Below are 21265 nucleotides of genomic sequence, written 5' to 3'. Positions count from 1 at the left end.
TTACATGAGTTATGTTACGGGTCTCACTACCATCCCCCCCTAGACTGTCGGGCCAAAAGGGATTTGTAACATAAGAATACATTTTATTTGTACAGCTCTTTTCAACACATGCAAGAATCACAAAGCTCTTTTAGCTCCCATAGACATGTAACAGGGGGACAGAAACACAAACACACTAATCCCACTGGGCACACACGTCAGTTCAACATCTAGTTGTGATTTACTTTTGGTTGAGTTGTCATCTAACGTGAATTCAACAACAACAAATCATCGTCATTGAATTTAGGTTCAAAGTTGGGTAAAATCCAATCAGTACTCCACGTTGATTCAATGTCATCACATTGAATTATTTGGACGAGATAGTGGAATACATTTTATTCAACCAGTTTTTGCCCAGTGGGATGTTCAAACCTTTCCTTGAATAAACCAGTCTATTGCATTACAGTATAACCGGCTTCAACTGGTCACTTAATCATCAAGTCCTTCGGGTGTTACAACTGGAACGGATCAAATGGGGGTGCTCAAGAAAAGGTTAGGATATTTGAAAGAGAGAGACCGCCACCTGGTGGTCGATACTGATACGAGATGGAAGATGCACCGCAACAGGATATTTGAAAGAGAGAGACCGCCACCTGGTGGTCGATACTGATACGAGGTGGAAGATGCACCGCAACGGGAACGATATTGATATCTTATTAAGGAAAGGATGCCTACGCATAACATAATACCCGTCATATTACCCCTGAAAATGTTACATGTCACATGTGTCTATGAATGGGAATAATCATTTCTCTTAGAAAAAAATATCCAACGTCTGGTGTTTGAGAGGCTGTGGAAAAATACTATGCTTGTACTGTATGTACTGTCCAGTCTTCACATAATGATTGTTTAACCTTCTCTTCCTTTGCTTTGAAGATGACTCAATGTATAGTTAGTAGCCTTTGGAGACGACTCAATGTATATTTCGTACCAGGGTTGGGGTCAATTCCATTTCAATTCCAGTCAATTCAGAAAGTAACTAAAATTCCAATTATACATTTGTCTAATTGAAAAGCATTAAAGATCATTTGAGTTTCAGTCTACTTCCTCAATTGACTGGAATTGACTCCAACCCTGGTCCATAGCCTTTGCTACTGCAGACAAGGATAACTAGTTGTTAACTTTGCATTTATAGAGCTAGAGACATCTACTGGGCTGGGAAGGCGTATTTAAGAGCGGCGTACTGAACAGTCGACAACACGCCTTTTAACTTACGCTTGAGTTGACATCTTCCGGGGACATTGCTTTTAAAATGCTAATTGTCAGCTGTCAAGTGTCTTTCTCTATAACGCGCCTTGGACTGAAACTCGGCCTTGAAGTACAGATGGTGTGCATTCAGTGACGGCTTACCTTCTCCAGTTTAGAGAGAGCCAGAGAGTACCAGTCCTTAGCTCTGAACTGCATAAACCTCATGTTGGCGGGGTGGGTTAGCTCGGTGATGATACTGAGACTGGAGAACAACCTGGATGAGAAGAAACACAATATAGCTGAGGTTAACTGAACAAAATAAAACAGAACATCACACCGGCAGAACAAAATGTCAACTTTGTAATCAAATGTGACATCCAAAATACACTGAGTAGACCAAACGTTAGAAACACCTTCCTAATATCTAACAAGGTGTCGAAAGCGTTCCACAGGGATTCTGGCCCATGTTGACGCCAATGTTTCCCACAGATGTATCAAGTTGGCTGGATGTCTTTTGGATGGTGGACCATTCTTGATAGACATGGGAAACTGTTGAGGGTAAAAAAAAACGTGCATTCGGAAAGTATTCAGACCCCTTCGCTTTTTCTACATTTTGTTACATTACAGCTTTATTCTTAAATGGATTAAATAAAAAAAGGTCCTCATCCATCTACAGACAATACAACATAATGACAAAGCAATACCCCATAATGACATCACAATACCCCATAATGACATCACGATACCCCATAATGACATCACGATACCCCATAATGACATTCCGATACCACATAATGACATCACGATACCCCATAATGACATCACGATACCCATAATGACATAACGATACCCCATAATGACATCACGATACCCCATAATGACATCACGATACCCCATAAAGACATCACGATACCCCATAATGACATCACGATACCCCATAATGACATCACGATACCCCATAAAGACATCACAATACCCCATAAAGACATCACGATACCCCATAAAGACATCACAATACCCCATAATGACATCACAATACCCCATAATGACATCACGATACCCCATAATGACATCACGATACCCCATAATGACATCACAATACCCCATAATGACATCACGATACCCCATAATGACATCACAATACCCCATAATGACAAAGAGAAAACAGGTTTTTAGAATATTTTTTCTAATTTATTAAAAATAATAAACAGAAATACCTTATTTGTATGTGTATTCAGACCCTTTGCTATGAGACTCGAAATTGAGCTCAGGTGCATCCTGTTTCCATTGATCATCCTTGAGATGTTTCTACAACTTGATTGGAGTCCACCTGTGGCAAATTCAATTGATTGGACATGATTTGGAATGGCACACACCTATATAAGGTCCCATAGTCGAAGGAATTGTCCGTAAAGCTCCGAGACAGGATTGTGTTGAGGCACAGATATGGGGAAGGGTACCAAACAATTTATCCAGCATTGAAGGTCCCCAAGAACACAGTGGCCTCCATCATTCTTAAATGGAAGATGTTTGGAACCATCAAGACTCTTCTTAGAGCTGGCCGCCTGGCCAAACTAAGCAATCGGGGGAGAAAGGCATTGGTCAGGGAGGTGACCAAGAACCCGATGGTCACTCTGACAGAGCTCCAGAGTTCCTCTGTGGAGATGGGAGAACCTTCCAGAAGGACAATCATCTGCAGCACGGAAGGGACTGGGAGACTAGTCAGGATTGAGGGAAAGATGAACAGAGCAAAGTAGAGAGAGATCCTTGATGAAAACCTGTTCCAGAGTTCTCAAGACATCTGACTGGGGCGAAAGTGCACTTAAACAGGACAACAACCCTAAGCACATAGCCAGCACAATGCAGAGTTGCTTTGGGACAAGTCTCTGAATGTCCTTGAGTGGCCCAGCCAGAGCCTGTACATGAACCCAATCGAACATCTTTGGAGAGACCTGAAAATAGCTGTGCAGCAACACTCCCCATCCAACCTGACAGAGCTTGAGAGGATCTGCAGAGAAGAATGGGAGAAACTCCCCAAATACATGTGTGCCAAGCTTGTAGCGTCATACCCAAGAAGACTTGAGGCTATAATTGCTGCCAAAGGTGCTTCAACAAAGTACTGAGTTTTTAAAACTTTTTATTTCTAAAAACCTGTTTTGCTTTGTCATTATGGGGTATTGTGTGTAGATTGATGAGGGGGGAAAAAACGATTTAATCAAATGTAGAATAAGTCTGTAACGTAACAAAATGTTGAAAAAGTCAACAGGCCTGAATACTTTCAGAATGCACAGTACTACCATACCCGTTCAAAGGAACTTCAATATTTTGTCTTGCCCATTCACCCTCTGAATTGCACACAATCCATGGCTCAATTGTCTCAATGATAATTTTTTTTTTTACCTGTCTCCTCCCCTTCATCTACACTGATTGAAGTGAATTTAACAAGTGACATCAATAAGGGATCATAGCTTTCACCTGGATTCACCTGGTCAGTCTATGTCATGGAAGGAGCAGGTGTCCGTAATGTTTTGTATACTCACTTAAATTAATGACTGGATGAGATAAATAACTATTAATTAATAGCCTAGCTAATAAATGTGTACTGTACTAACACCAGTCCAGGATTAGCACTATTTAGTGAACAACTGATACCGATACTACCGTATATACTAGCTACCTAATTAAGCAATAAGGCACGAGGTGGTGTGGTATATGGCCAATTTACCACAGCTAAGGTTGCGTTTGGGCTGGATACAGCCCTTAGCCGTGGTATATTGGCCATATACCACAAACCCCAGAGGTGCCTTATTGCTATCATAAACTGGTTACCAACGTAATTAGAGCAGTACAAATAAGTGTTTTGTCATACCCGTGGTATGCGGTCTGATATACCACGACTGTCTGCCAATCAGCATTCAGGACTCGAACCACCCAGTTTAAAATATAGCTTATATAATAACAGTGGGAGCAATTCATGAAACATTAACCCCATATCAAAGTGTTTCAATGTTTGTGCAAGCTTCTACGTTGTCTGGTGAAAATTAGAAAGTGAGTTGACATTTTTTATTAATTGTCTGACAACAAGAAAGCAATCAGAAAACAAATGGATTCCCTGATGCAGTGTGGCAAGGTTGCCAAGGAAACTAGCTCTGAAGTGTGTACTTTAATCTACACGGTTGAAAAGAAATCACTGTCATATAATTAATCTTTGAAACCCACCTACAAAATGTTAATCTGTGTTTAAAGATTTAGTAAAATATTTGCCTGTATGACACTTTTGATATTATAGAAATGCCAACATAAAATGTGTGAAAATGTGGTCCAGTATACTGGATTATACAATAGTTTGACCGAAGGTTAAAACCATGACAGTGACTTTGGTACCCGTGTCTGTACATTGATAGGGGTTGAGGTACCTGAACAGTGTCTGTACATTGATAGGGGTTGAGGTACCTGAACAGTGTCTGTACATTGATGGGGGTTGAGGTACCTGAACAGTGTCTGTACATTGATAGGGGTTGAGGTACCTGAACAGTGTCTGCACATTGATAGGGGTTGAGGTACCTGAACAGTGTCTGTACATTGATAGGGGTTGAGGTACCTGAACAGTGTCTGTACATTGATGGGGGTTGAGGTACCTGAACAGTGTCTGTACATTGATAGGGGTTGAGGTACCTGAACAGTGTCTGTACATTGATAGGGGTTGAGGTACCTGAACAGTGTCTGTACATTGATAGGGGTTGAGGTACCTGAACAGTGTCTGTACATTGATAGGGGTTGAGGTACCTGAACAGTGTCTGTACATTGATAGGGGTTGAGGTACCTGAACAGTGTCTGTACATTGATAGGGGTTGAGGTACCTGAACAGTGTCTGTACATTGATAGGGGTTGAGGTACCTGAACAGTGTCTGTACATTGATAGGGGTTGAGGTACCTGAACAGTGTCTGTACATTGATGGGGGTTGAGGTACCTGAACAGTGTCTGTACATTGATAGGGGTTGAGGTACCTGAACAGTGTCTGCACATTGATAGGGGTTGAGGTACCTGAACAGTGTCTGCACATTGATAGGGGTTGAGGTACCTGAACAGTGTCTGTATATTGAGAGGGGTTGAGGTACCTGAACAGTGTCTGCACATTGATAGGGGTTGAGGTACCTGAACAGTGTCTGTACATTGATAGGGGTTGAGGTACCTGAACAGTGTCTGTACATTGATAGGGGTTGAGGTACCTGAACAGTGTCTGTACATTGATAGGGGTTGAGGTACCTGAACAGTGTCTGTACATTGATGGGGGTTGAGGTACCTGAACAGTGTCTGTACATTGATAGGGGTTGAGGTACCTGAACAGTGTCTGCACATTGATAGGGGTTGAGGTACCTGAACAGTGTCTGCACATTGATAGGGGTTGAGGTACCTGAACAGTGTCTGTATATTGATAGGGGTTGAGGTACCTGAACAGTGTCTGCACATTGATAGGGGTTGAGGTACCTGAACAGTGTCTGCACATTGATAGGGGTTGAGGTACCTGAACAGTGTCTGCACATTGATAGAGGTTGAGGTACCTGAACAGTGTCTGCACATTGATAGGGGTTGAGGTACCTGAACAGTGTCTGCACATTGATAGGGGTTGAGGTACCTGAACAGTGTCTGCACATTGATAGGGGTTGAGGTACCTGAACAGTGTCTGTATATTGATAGGGGTTGAGGTACCTGAACAGTGTCTGCACATTGATAGGGGTTGAGGTACCTGAACAGTGTCTGCACATTGATAGGGGTTGAGGTACCTGAACAGTGTCTGCACATTGATAGGGGTTGAGGTACCTGAACAGTGTCTGCACATTGATAGGGGTTGAGGTACCTGAACAGTGTCTGTATATTGATAGGGGTTGAGGTACCTGAACAGTGTCTGTATATTGATAGGGGTTGAGGTACCTGAACAGTGTCTGTACATTGATAGAGGTTGAGGTACCCGAACAGTGTCTGCACATTGATAGGGGTTGAGGTACCTGAACAGTGTCTGCACATTGATAGGGGTTGAGGTACCTGAACAGTGTCTGTATATTGATAGGGGTTGAGGTACCTGAACAGTGTCTGCACATTGATAGGGGTTGAGGTACCTGAACAGTGTCTGCACATTGATAGGGGTTGAGGTACCTGAACAGTGTCTGCACATTGATAGGGGTTGAGGTACCTGAACAGTGTCTGTACATTTATAGAGGTTGAGGTACCTGAACAGTGTCTGCACATTGATAGAGGTTGAGGTACCTGAACAGTGTCTGAACATTGATAGAGGTTGAGGTACCTGAACAGTGTCTGCACATTGATAGAGGTTGAGGTACCTGAACAGTGTCTGTATATTGATAGAGGTTGAGGTACCTGAACAGTGTCTGTATATTGATAGAGGTTGAGGTACCTGAACAGTGTCTGTATATTGATAGGGGTTGAGGTACCTGAACAGTGTCTGTACATTGATAGAGGTTGAGGTACCTGAACAGTGTCTGCACATTGACGATGGTCTTGGCATCAGCCATGTAGTAGTCCTCTTCTGCACTCATGGTGCTCTCCTTGTCCACCACCACCATGTTGGCTGCAAAGGACACACCGCAACGCAGGAGGTCATCCAGGCTAGGAAAACACACACACACACACACACACACACACACACACACACACACACACACACACACACACACTTGACATAAAGGACTAGACATTTCCCTGACCAGGAAAATCTCTGCACCCTGCATATGAGCTAGCTATGACGGATTATCTGTGACGGATTCACTGTGGAGAGAGAATCGTAACTGATAGCATCTTGGAGGCTGTCAAGAAGGTGACTTTCTACACAGGACTTATGAGAAATTGTTTTTTGGGTTCACTCAGTCTGTTTCCTTGAGATGTACTCTTGATAGGGAGACTAGAAGTGGAAGAGTGCCACATACACTTGCAGAACAGGCACTAAAGAAGATGATGTATAAGGTTATAAGGTGTGTGATGATGCTGTGTGTCACATACTTATCGATGGAGCCCACCATGTAGTAAACCATGGGGAACACACAGACAGCCTCCAGGAACTGTGTGTCAGGCCTGGTGAGACAACAGAACACTAATCAGAAGAGAACCATGGCTCTCTCCCAGAGGCTTGGCTGGTGTGTAAAACCCCACAATTCAGACAAACAAAGAGGTGTAAATGGGTTTGCACAAAACATCATGTCTCATAAAGCTTACTTCATTATTCAATGTTTTAAATGTTTTACTGCATCAGGCATTTACAGACGTTTTTGCTTTACAGCCTTCTTCAGTGTGTAAGGAACATTTTTATTTTATTCAAAACAGAGACACCAGAACGAACACACCACAACAACATAGAATAGAACATAATATAATTTAGTATAATTAAATGTAATATATATGTATTGTCCATATGCACAGATATTGCTATTTTTGATGTCACAGTACCCAACCAGACATATCCGAAAGACACAGATACTTTTGTAAAACATACTAAATATGGTAGGAGGCGCTGCTTTGCTTGAGATAAAATCACAGGGTGAAAGTAAACCGGTACCGGCTGTATGCCAAAACATGAGCCTATCGCAATAATTATAACTGTAGGCTATTACAATATTATTTATCATTACCGCATGTCAGTCGAGTGAAAATGAGCGAATGGACTTGAAAACTACTGGAAAATACACTCCAAAATGATGTGTGTCAAATTTGCTACGGCACAGGAGTGGACACGTCAATCATCGTGCGCAGACGTATCAATTCAGGTTACAAGTGTAGGCTTATTTGAAAATCACCGAATGTAATTCGTTACATTTTTAGGTGTTTCGTAACAGATGTCTCTTTCCGTTTATCAAAAAACACATTTAGATATATTCCCCAAAGGGAGAAAGAGCGAAATGTTTTCATTTCATCAGGACATCCCATTGAGGTCAGCAATATTCCAGTAACGTTCCCCAAATTCCCAGGTTTCCAGAAATCCCTTATTTCTGGACTATTCCAACCAAGATTTCTGGAAAACCTGGGATATTGGGAAAGGGCATCTTGCAACCCTACTTCTTTTAAAAGGGAGACCTAGCCAAGAGGGCAGCTGAATAAAAAGGGATAACAGGATGTTTTGAAACGGTCTTCTTACTGATTATCCAGGAGCAACACAATGGAGTTCAGATCTTTCTTGAGTCTGCAGGAAGCTCTAAGCGGGACGATGAAGTTGTACAGTCCATTCCCCGCGGTCTCAGCCGATACAATAATCAGCTTGTTCTTAAAGCTGTAGGCTTTGGCATCCTCAAAGTTGTTATGCTCACAACCCTGTGGGGAAAATAAACATATAATTGTGTGTTGTTGCTTTTTAAAATTGTATATATATATATATATATATATATATATATATATATATATATATATATATATATATATATATATATATATATACAGTATATTTAACATAGGTTGTACTTGTGGGCCGATTTCCTGGACACAGATAGCAATTCTCCATTGTGCATGCTTTTTTAGTTTAGGACTCGGATTAATCTGTGTCTGGAAACCAGCCTCAACAGTGCAAATGGTGAACATGCCTTATAACTACCTACAGTATATTGATTTAACCGAATAAGTGACTTGCATAATTTACCTTTTCCAGTCTGAGGCAACAGTATGGTACTTTCTCCTTCAATAGATGGCACAGTGTTGGAGAACTACCGATGTAGGGCAGGTTGGGAGGATAGCCTTTCATATAGCTTGAAATAAACAGACACAGAATTCATATCGTACTGCAGGGATGGGCATCTCCCATTCAAGTGAATATGGCCAAACAAATGTCATGATTGTCTCACAATGCATCATCTACCGCAGGGGGTCTTCAATTCCAGTCTCGGAAAGCTACTGGTTATGCAAGCTTTTGTTCCAGCCCAACACTAACCTACATGATTCAATCTATGCATGGTCTTCATTTTGGACCACAAGAGGCTGCTGAGAGGAGAACGGCTCCTAGTAATAATATCTGGAACAGAGCAAATAGAACCATGTGTTCCATGAATTTGACACCATCTCGCCTGTTCCGCTCCAGTCATTACCACGACTGAATCCTCCCCAATTAAGGTGCCACCAACCTCCTGTGTTCTGGACCATGGCTAATTTAATCAAGCGTGTTAGTGCTGAGATAGAACAAAACCCTGGACACACTGCAGCACTCCAGGACCACATTTGGAAACACCTAACTCTATCGAAATGACCATATAAGGCTTACATCCTATAAGGCTTACATCCTCTAAGGTTTACATCCTCTAAGGCTTACATCCTATAAGGCTTACATCCTCTAAGGTTTACATCCTCTAAGGCTTACATCCTCTAAGGTTTACATCCTCTAAGGTTTACATCCTCTAAGGCTTACATCCTCTAAGGTTTACATCCTCTAAGGTTTACATCCTCTAAGGCTTACATCCTCTAAGGTTTACATCCTCTAAGGCTTACATCCTCTAAGGCTTACATCCTCTCTTTCATCCTCTAAGGCTTACATCCTCTAAGGCTTACATCCTCTAAGGCTTACATCCTCTAAGGCTTACATCCTCTCTTTCATCCTCTAAGGCTTACATCCTCTAAGGTTTACATCCTCTAAGGCTTACATCCTCTCTTTCATCCTCTAAGGTTTACATCCTCTAAGGCTTACATCCTCTCTTTCATCCTCTAAGGCTTACATCCTCTCTTTCATCCTCTAAGGTTTACATCCTCTAAGGCTTACATCCTCTCTTTCATCCTCTAAGGCTTACATCCTCTAAGGTTTACATCCTCTAAGGCTTACATCCTCTAAGGCTTACATCCTCTCTTTCATCCTCTAAGATTTACATCCTCTAAGGTTTACATCCTCTAAGGTTTACATCCTCTAAGGTTTACATCCTCTAAGGCTTACATCCTCTAAGGCTTACATCCTCTAAGGTTTACATCCTCTAAGGTTTACATCCTCTAAGGTTTACATCCTCTAAGGCTTACATCCTCTAAGGTTTACATCCTCTAAGGTTTACATCCTTTAAGGTTTACATCCTCTAAGGCTTACATCCTCTAAGGTTTACATCCTCTAAGGTTTACATCCTCTAAGGCTTACATCCTCTAAGGCTTACATCCTCTAAGGCTTACATCCTCTCTTTCATCCTCTAAGGCTTACATCCTCTAAGGCTTACATCCTCTAAGGCTTACATCCTCTCTTTCATTCTCTAAGGTTTACATCCTCTAAGGCTTACATCCTCTAAGGCTTACATCCTCTAAGGTTTACATCCTCTAAGGTTTACATCCTCTAAGGTTTACATCCTCTAAGGCTTACATCCTCTAAGGTTTACATCCTCTAAGGCTTACATCCTCTCTTTCATCCTCTAAGGCTTACATCCTCGAAGGCTTACATCCTCTAAGGCTTACATCCTCTAAGGCTTACATCCTCTAAGGTTTACATCCTCTCTTTCATCCTCTAAGGCTTACATCCTCGAAGGCTTACATCCTCTAAGGCTTACATCCTCTAAGGCTTACATCCTCTAAGGCTTACATCCTCTAAGGTTTACATCCTCTAAGGCTTACATCCTCTAAGGCTTACATCCTCTCTTTCATCCTCGAAGGCTTACATCCTCTAAGGCTTACATCCACTCTTTCATCCTCTAAGGCTTACATCCTCTCTTTCATCCTCTAAGGCTTACATCCTCTCTTTCATCCTCTAAGGCTTACATCCTCTCTTTCATCCTCGAAGGTTTACATCCTATAAGGTTTACATCCTCTAAGGTTTACATCCTCTAAGATTTACATCCTCTAAGGCTTACATCCTATAAGGTTTACATCCTCTAAGGTTTACATCCTCTAAGGCTTACATCCTCTAAGGCTTACATCCTCTAAGGTTTACATCCTCTAAGGTTTACATCCTCTAAGGCTTACATCCTCTAAGGCTTACATCCTCTAAGGCTTACATCCTCTCTTACATCCTCTAAGGCTTACATCCTCTAAGGTTTACATCCTCTAAGGTTTACATCCTCTAAGGCTTACATCCTCTAAGGTTTACATCCTCTCTTACATCCTCTAAGGCTTACATCCTCTCTTACATCCTCTAAGGCTTACATCCTCTAAGGCTTACATCCTCTAAGGTTTACATCCTCTAAGGTTTACATCCTCTAAGGTTTACATCCTCTAAGGCTTACATTCTCTAAGGCTTACATCCTCTCTTACATCCTCTAAGGCTTACATCCTCTCTTACATCCTCTAAGGCTTACATCCTCTAAGGCTTACATCCTCTAAGGTTTACATCCTCTAAGGTTTACATCCTCTAAGGTTTACATCCTCTAAGGCTTACATCCTCTAAGTCTTACATCCTCTAAGGCTTACATCCTCTCTTTCATCCTCTAAGGCTTACATCCTCTCTTTCATCCTCTAAGGCTTACATCCTCCCCAAAAAATCTACTTTAAGAATAAGAGGCAAGACATATTGCATTGTATCAGGGTTACCTCTTATATAAATAACAGTGGAGGCTGCTGAGGGGAGAACGGCCCATAATAATGGCTGGAACAGCACTAATGGAAGAGCATCAAACCATGTGTTTGATGTATCTGGTACAATGCCGTTCCAGCCATTACCATAAGCCCACCCTCCCCAATTAAGGTGCCACCAAACTCTTGTGAAAAAATAAAACAAAACATACCCCTCAGTTGATAGGTCCTCGTTGGAGGGCATGGTCTCGTCCTCTGATTGGTCACTATAGAGGTCACCTGTGTGCATAGAGGAAGTGTCTGGCACCTCTAGCACGGGGCCGATGCTGGGCCTCCTGCTGTTACCCTTGATTTCCTCCGGGGGGAGACAGAGAGAGGGCCCACAGCCTGTGTCCTGGAGGTCTATGGCAACAGAAGGATACAAAGAACATACAACATTTACAACATACTATTTATTGTGGGCATATTTCTGTGTCTTACAAGACAATTCATTTATCATTTTTCCGAAAATACTATAGAAAAGTTTTTTTAAAAATACTTAAGTAATACTTCAAAGTATTTTTTCTGGAGTACTTTTACACCACTGCTTAATATACTTGTCCAATACATCACTTCATACCGGGTAGTATTGGAACAGAACTCATATTACTGACCCATGCAAGTGATTACACTTGCACCACATGTTTCTCCGTCTGGGCGCGGTGGCGGCTGTAGTTCCCACCCGACTTCTGTCTCTCCATCCACAGGTAGGCCATCTGCTCAAACTGACCAATAACGCCCAGCAGAGGAACACATTACCAATACTGCTAATACTGCGCAAAACCATTCTCAAAACAATCTGAGGCTTTAATATATGACCAAATGCGTACAGTTCACCCAATCCAACACATTTATGACTATTGATCTTTTATCACTGCGTTCTCACATCCTGGTCCTATAGAGCTACAGTGTGTGCATTTTCCCCATCCCAGTACGGACACACCTGATTCAGATAATCAACTAATCATCAAGCCCTGATTAGTTGAGTCAGGTGTGTTAGTACTGCTAGCTGGGACAGAGCTGTGGGTCTCCAGGACTATACTAGCAAAAACGCTGCTTCAACAGAACATTGAAAATGTGTATATACAAAAGTCCACGGTAAATGTCAGCTATTGTCTTCAGTAAGGCAATCTGTTTACAAGGAGAATAGTAAAACAGCAGCAGAATGGATACTGTTGGTCTACCAAGACCATGGGTCAGTAGAATGGATACTGTTGGTCTACCAAGACCATGGGTCAGTAGAATGGATACTGTTGGTCTACCAAGACCATGGGTCAGTAGAATGGATACTGTTGGTCTACCAAGACAATGGGTCAGCAGAATGGATACTGTTGGTCTACCAAGACCATGGGTCTACAACGCCTCTAAAAATATTATACTTGTCTTGTTCAGCTGATTCCCTACTCACAAAAATATGATGGGTTATGCATTCTATCAATTTGGCATTTCCTATAGTAGATGTCCTAACATCAGTCCAGTTGATTTCCCTTTAGAAAACATATGGGAGTGTGGTAATAGTGTGTGTGTGTGTGTGTGTGTGTGTGTGTGTGTGTGTGTGTGTGTGTGTTTGTGCTTGCTTGCGTGCATGCGTGCTTGCACTTGTGTTTGTGTGTGAGTGTGTGTGTGTGTGTGCTCTGTGTGTGTGTGTGTGTGTGTTTGTGGCCATCACTCTTACCTGTATGGGCAGCACCACCAGGGCTACAGAGATCATGACGATCACCAGCAGCTTGGAGGGCCACACGTTGGGCATGACGTCGCCGTAGCCCACTGTGGAGAAGGTGACGACGCAGAAGTACCAGGAGTCGAACACCGTCAGCTTCTTGCCCGCCCGCTCCAGGTGCTGGATGCCACAGATGCTACCAGGATACAGGAAGCATTAACACAGGGGCTAGGAAGGGAGTGGTGTCACTGGAAAATTTGGAGCCTGTTTCCCAGATACAGAATAAGCTAAGTCTTGGACTTAATTTTTCGTTGGAGATTCCCCGAGACCAGACTTACTCTGTGTCCGGGAAATGGTCTACTGGTGTCTACATTGAAACATACTGTATGAAGTGGGTCAAGAAAAACTCCCGTCGCTACACACAGGGTCGGTTTCCTGGAGAGAGATTAAGTGGACTAAAAAGCCCTTCCAATGGAAATTCTCCATTGAGATATTTACACCAGGACTAGGCTTAATCTGTGACCCGGGAAACCGGCCCATAAGGTTTTTTAATCGAGAAGAAACATGAACCTACAAGCCTTGCAACTGAACACCCTATACAGTAAATAGTCACTGGTATCTTCTCAAAAGCATACATCATGGTTAATAACGGTATGCTGCATGGGATATATCTGAGGACGTACTTATTGACAAAAATCCTCTGCTGTGTTTTTCAGTTTGAATGTCAGTCATGTATTGATATAGGAAGTAGCCTGACCTTTGATCCCACTGGTCCGGGAAATGTATTAGCAAGACTTGGCCTCTCTACTGTGGACATGATGGATTTTTGGGGGGAGGGAATGAAGCAATGTTGTCATTCCTGTAAACCTGTGTTCACCAGCCAGAACAAACAACCTTTACAGGAATATTCTGTCCACACAGACAGAAGTGTCTCAACCTGACACACTTCAATTTTGCTACTTAATTTAATCTGTTTTGGTTTTGTTTGCATCATATACAGCACATATTAATATATCTACAGCAGATACTTTGTGTTGAGAAACTGATGGATTACCAGGTGTGTGTGTGTGTGTGTGTGTGTGTGTGTGTCACCATAAGCATTACTTTATTACCATACAGGGACAGAGACAAACATTACAATCACACACACACACACACACACACACACACACACACACACACACACACACACACACACACACACACACACACACACACACACACACACACACATTGTGTGTAGGGCAGCAAATGGCACCACTGAGATCACTTAGCGGTCATTATCCCCAGGGCAATCAGCTCAGATGAGATAGTCAGACCACAGCACACTCAGAAGAGCTTTTAGCATTGCTTTCACTATCAGCCACTGCGAACCAGCATCTCTTATACTGTACAAATACTAGTATGACTTTATAGGATTCATAGAAAACAGTGTCTTAGATAACATGACTAATTGCCACCCTTTCATTTCACTACCATCTGGCCTATTGACTGACTGTCTACAGGAAGGATGACAGGCAGACAGGAATGAAGGCAGACAGGAAGGACAGACAGACAGAAGGACAGACAGATAGATAGATTAACAGAAGGACATACAGACACACAGACAGACAGAAGGACAGACAGATAGATAGACTGACAGAAGGACAGACAGACACACAGAAGGACAGACAGATAGATAGACTGACAGAAGGACAGACAGACACACAGACAGACAGATAGATAGACTGACAGAAGGACAGACAGACAGAAGGACAGACAGATAGATAGACTGACAGAAGGACAGACAGACACAGACAGACAGAAGGACAGACAGATAGATAGACTGACAGAAGGACAGACAGACACACAGACAGACAGATAGATAGACTGACAGAAGGACAGACAGATAGATAGACTGACAGAAGGACAGACAGACACACAGACAGAAGCACAGACAGACAGACAGACTTCCACAGGTGTCAGGCACTACAGTAGACCTCAAAGAGTAACAAGACACTATTACCACACTGAAAAGCAACAGCAACAGCAACATTGTTCTAGCATTATACCTTAGAAAAGTCTCTTCATTCAAAGACTCAATCATGGACACTCTTCCTGACAGTTGTGGCTGCTTTGTGTGATGTATTGTTGTCTCACCTTCCTGCCCTTTGTGCTGTTGTCTGTGTCCAATAATGTTTGTACCCTGTTTTGTGTTGCTACCATGTTGTGCTGCTGCCATGCTGTGTTGTTACCATGTTGATGTCATGTGTTGCTGCCATGCTGTGTAATTGTCTTAGGTCTCTCTTTATGTAGTATTGTGGTGTCTCTCTGGTCATGATGTGTGTTTTGTCCTATACTTGTATTTGTAATCCCAGCCCCCATCTCCGCAGGAGGCCTTTTGGTAGGCCGTCATTGTAAATAAGAATTTGTTCTTTTAAATGACTTGCCTAGGTAAATAAATGTTAAATAATAAATTAAATAAACAATATAAACCATGACGGATATTTCATATTCTGAAACACTGTCTGTTGAGTGCCAGGTTGGTTGTTTTAAATCTGTGCCTTCATGTTTCATTAAAACACTTAGAAAACGAATTTCTTCAGGATGTAGTAGTAATTGCTGCCATTACTTTGCTTTTGTGGCATCACACACACATTACAATAATGGTATTGTGGTAGTCAACAGGAAGCCAGATATTGATGGAATGGTTCCGAGATAAGTGACATTGTAATGCCGTGTACGATACACACAGAGTGCACTGGAGAAGATAGGTCTGTGGACTTGGTGACCTCAAATATGATGTCAGGCGTGGTGCATTAGTGGCAAGTGACTGAAAGTGCTTGAAGCTCTGAGGAGGATAACCACAGATAATGACCAGCGCTTCAGTCTAGGCTGACCCCTTAAGGCCTTTTGGAGAGATGGTTCAAAGCAATGGATCTACTCTGTCCACTTATTGAGTTAGACCGAGAGGACATGCTAAATAGCTTCTAAAACTAAGGGTTACCACAGGAGGCTGAGTTTAATTTGCAATTGCTTTTCAAAGTGCCCATGTTTGGGATGCAGAAACTGCTTTTTACACACACACACACACACACACACACACACACACACACACACACACACACACACACACACACACACACACACACACACACACACACACACACACACACACACGCTCACCAGGTGAAGATGAGGCAGAAGAGAGTGGAGATGAGGATGAGCACCTGGTTGAACATGGCAGACTGTGTTCGTTGGATGGCACGATGCAGGTCATTCTACGTGAGAGAGGAGGACAGGTTAAGATGTGTGGTTGGTAAGACTCTCTGTTTTTGTAGAGGAGAATAAGTATTTTTGTAGATGTAATCACAAAATAGTTGGAATAGATGGGTAGATCAGTGGCATGACCGGGGATTGAACCGCTGACTCCAGGGGTAATGATTTGAGGGTGGCAGCACCAAAACACCAGCATTCCATGCTGATTCAACCATATCTGAGTTGAGGCAGGTTATCACTCACTATCATGTTCTCCAAGGCGTGCTTGGCCAACCAGCAGTTCAGAAACACAGGGATGAAGAGGATCCGCAGAGGAAGCCACAGGATCTGAAAGAGCACAGAGGTTATTAGGCCAGCCCATCCACAGGGGAATGAATGCCTGTTGTTCTCGTCACGCTGCCCACATGGTCAAAAATGACTTCTACTGTAGTAGTCAGTACAGTATATGAATTTGACTTAAAACCACTTTGAATTCAACTTAAAACAATATAAAGCCATGTGACTGTACAGTGTTTGTCCTTTGTCTGTTACAACTGTGGGAAGAGACTTTGTCTGTTCAGCCATAGTAGCATAATAGCATTGTGTTTCTCAGGCTAGAGTCCATGGCTCGTTTTCAAGTCTCAGAGTGGGAGTGATGATCTAGGATCAGGTCCCCCATCTTGTTAATTATGATGTTAAAGATCAAACTGATCTAGGCCCTGTTAGAGTGTGTTTTCTTACGGTGAGCAGGAAAGGCACTGTGTTCACCGTCTCCAGGATGAACGTCAACCGAAGTATCTGCTCCCAAATGTTGCCCTGAGGACAAAGTAGAGAACAGGCATGTTTCTTTGTCTTTCTGTCTGTATGTCTTTCTTTATTTCTCTCTGTCTTTTTGTCTGTCTTTCTCTCTGTCTTTCTTTCTTTATTTCTCTCTGTCTTTCTTTCTTTATTTCTCTTTGTCTTTCTTTATTTATTTCTCTCTGTCTTTCTTTCTTTATTTCTCTCTGTCTTTCTTTCTTTATTTCTCTCTGTCGTTCTTTCTTTCTTTCTCTCTGTCTTTCTTTATTTCTCTCTGTCTTTCTTTCTTTATTTCTCTCTCTCTGTCTGTCTTTCTTTCTGTCTTTTTCTTTCTGTTTTTCTGTCTTTCTTTCTGTCTTTCTTTCTCTTTTAGCCCTTTGGTGGCTTATCTTCTGTTTAACAATCTATTGACGTTGTGTATTGAGTGGTGATATTGATATGACTGTAAAATAGACGTTACTATGAATGTGTCCTTAGACTGAGTGACATCCTATAAGTGGGATAGGACTCACCTTGTAACTCAGGTAGGTCAACAGAATAGTTTCAAAAAGACAGATAACTGCCACAGACACCTGTAGAAGAAATAGAAGCTTTGTTTCAATCAAGTCTGTTTCACATTATTGGAAAGCAAACAACAAACAGTAGCAATTGCATAGTGCCCATGCATACAGTCGTTCGCAACCACAGCTACGAGTTAATGAATTGTGAAGAAAATTGGTTGACAGAAATTTTTACCTGTAACGCCCATATGCCAAGACTTCGTACGACCCATATTATGGGAGACCTGGTGGGAAAAAAAGATGTGCGTTAGTTCACAGCTGGAGATTTGTATTTGTATTTATTAAGGATACCATCTGCCAAGGCAGCAGAAGATTGAACTGCTGGACACACCATGACGGGCTAAAAGCAGTGTTACAGTGGCCACCCGCTGGGTTCCAGAGACTGTTTGTGCCAATTCAACATGCAGAATCATCAGGAAATAATGGCCCATATTCTGGTCAGAAGCACATTGTTCTGGTGCGTTTCCTCTCTAAGTGAGCGGTCTGGTCTCCATGTCACCAGGCAACCATTGATATATTACGCTTCCATGCATTGTTACCAGGCAACCACTGACATATTAGGCCGATGTCTGAATATGCTTCTCCTAATGTTTTGTACACTCGGAGTATATGCAATTTAGCAGACCATTTTATCCAGAGTGACTTATAGTCATGCGTGGTCCCGGGAATCAAACCCACTTTTGTGGCATTGCAAGCACCTTGCACTACCAACTGAGTTTACAGAGGACCTTCTCTTTAGCTTTTATTTAACAATTGATTAGATGAGGGTAGATTAAACACTAACCAGTCAATCTTTTAAAATATGTACGTTTGATTGGGGCATCCCCAGCTGTAAGGAAAACAATTAATGAACAACAATGTCTAACTGTGCAGAATACTATTGAATAAAAATACATTCTACAGTCATGTTTTTATTGTCACATGCACAAGTACAGTGAAATACCTTTGTTGCTCACTCTTTCCAAACAATGCAGTAATCAATATCAGTAGTACTATAAAAAAATACATGTAAAAAAGTCAAGTAGAACAGTAACACACGAGAAATAGAAATAAGACTGGTGGACGACTGCGAGTAAACTGACAGTATATACAAATATGATCCTTTTATCACAACTTACTAAAGTACACAACGACCCGACTCTTATTCGTTTATGTTTCCAGATGAGATGACTTTATTGCACGAGAGTTTTTACAAAGCTTAAATAAGTAACCCAACTAAAGCTACACTGACTAAAAGTCAAGAGCACACCCATAGTCAGCCACTAGATGCAACAGTGTTTTCTTTCCCACATCACCACACAGACATGGTTATGATGTCCTTGACTGACAGTGGATTCTAACATTTTCAACATGTTCAGTGCATTCACTACCTCTGTTTCCAGGCATAGAAATATAAGTGTTAGAATCATTGTCTTTGAGAATTGACGTGGCATGGTTTAGTACTGCTAATGACTGATACTTCTACATTCTCTTCGAGTTATCCCTTTTTTCTTCTATTGGAGTTATAAAAAGCTACATTTCTGTGAAAATTCATTGAACTCCACGTGGTATGTAAATGCACCTACGACACATGGAATGAATGTCCTTACCAGCCATGTCCTATGGATGGGTCGTCTGTCAACACACGACACATGTATGGGATACAGCTCAGGACCTTCATGGAGAAGTCGAACACTCGTCTTCTCAGGCCTGGGAGACAGAGAGACAGAGAGGTTATAATGTCGTACTTAGGGTCAGGAGCACTTCCTCACCATGTGACTTGACCAGGAGAACATCTGGGTCCCTTAGTTATAACAGGTTCAACAGTTATAACCAATGCTATTTGTTACTGATGCAAAAGGTGTATTTTTCCCTCTTAAAAAAAAGTACAAATAAGATTTAGGCACAGATTATAGCGTAGTTCGACTGTGACTAACGTTACACGTTTAAAAAAAGATGACTTACTTGATCTTTGGTTTTTGATGAAGAACAGTTTAAGTCTCTCTTTGAAAGTACTTTCATTTGGCGTAAAATTCTACTTGCACCCTTGGGGAAACAATAGATATAAATTGTTTCTGTAAATAAAATGAATAATGTCATATTTACAAAGTTTTGGAGCATGGCTGGGTATTAACATTTTACTGCAGTGTTAACATTTTACTGCAGTATTAACATTTTACTGCAGTATTAACATTTTACTGCAGTATTAACATTTTACTGCAGTATTAACATTTTACTGCAGTATTAACATTTTACTGCAGTATTAACATTTTACTGCAGTAGGCTAAATCAGGGTCACACAGAGTGATTCTTGGTGGTCTTAAACAAATCTACCTTGGAAACAAAAGTATACACCTCACACACATGGTTATGGGCTTACAAAAAATAAGACACATGTACCATGTCAGATATAGAGTTTAAATGTATTCAGTTTTGAGTTTGCATCCCAATATTACACTTTATATAGATCACAAAAGACTGAAATATAACAAAACCGTTTGATATAGAAACACCAGATTTTCAGCGGTTTAAAACAAATAATGTTTATTAATGATTCAATTATGAATAACATTCCACACATGAAAAGAAAGGGCTACACAAGTGCAAAGATTCCACAGGTACAAACTCTAAATAAACTTTGACCCTGGACTATCAACTACTGCTGTATGCCGATCATAGTCTCATTCCCTTCTTATGCCAGCACCATGACACTCTAGGTCTTTATACAAATGTAACCCCCACAGATACATTTGTTCTAAGGGGTGCACCACTAGCATAGTCATTCTCTTCCCCTCTCCAACTGCACTTTGAAAAACACAAAATCTACTATTGTATTGAAAAAGTAAAAATGTTTTTTAATTTTTTATTCCACGAACCTTACATTTTCTACTAGCTACAACAATGTTTAACCACGTCATTTTTTAAAATAATTGTAGTTAACATGATGTCAAACAAACTGAACCTACCTCTCATCATTTTGTAAGTTCTGGTCCCCGAGGAGTAAGTCTCTGAATCTATACTTCGGGGGAAGAGGGGGTACTTCGCTCTCCAAATCAACCATAGTTCTCCAAATCTGAAATGTACACTTTTATGACTGTATTTTAGAACAATTGTTGTACTCCGAGTGCACAAAAGGTGTGTCTTCTCACTCCAAGCGCTCGAAAAGACTGCATACATCACACAAATGATGTTACATTATTTGGAAAACAAGGAAGCAGCTATAGGCTAATTATTCAAAATCGTCCCATTTTTGAGCATCCTTGGCCGTGCATGTGCGACTACACCCAAAGTCCAATTGCA

The 21265-nt window shown here is 41.5% G+C and overlaps 1 protein-coding gene and 1 pseudogene across 1 annotated transcript in view; both read right to left on the bottom strand.

The window, feature by feature from the left end:
• The window catches only part of LOC139397469 (zinc finger and BTB domain-containing protein 41-like), a 21061-nt gene extending 19780 nt beyond the window's left edge, over nt 1–1281 (bottom strand). Inside the window, exon 1 of the mRNA XM_071144163.1 lies at nt 1255–1281. Coding sequence (XP_071000264.1) covers nt 1255–1281 — 27 coding nt within the window. The remainder of the gene's footprint in view (nt 1–1254) is intronic.
• On the bottom strand, nt 1089–21265 carry LOC139397470 (potassium channel subfamily T member 2-like; annotated as a pseudogene).

The sequence above is a fragment of the Oncorhynchus clarkii genome, unplaced genomic scaffold (assembly GCF_045791955.1).
Source record: "Oncorhynchus clarkii lewisi isolate Uvic-CL-2024 unplaced genomic scaffold, UVic_Ocla_1.0 unplaced_contig_13270_pilon_pilon, whole genome shotgun sequence".
NCBI lineage: Eukaryota > Metazoa > Chordata > Actinopteri > Salmoniformes > Salmonidae > Oncorhynchus > Oncorhynchus clarkii.
This window is presented reverse-complemented; position numbering and strand designations above follow the sequence as displayed.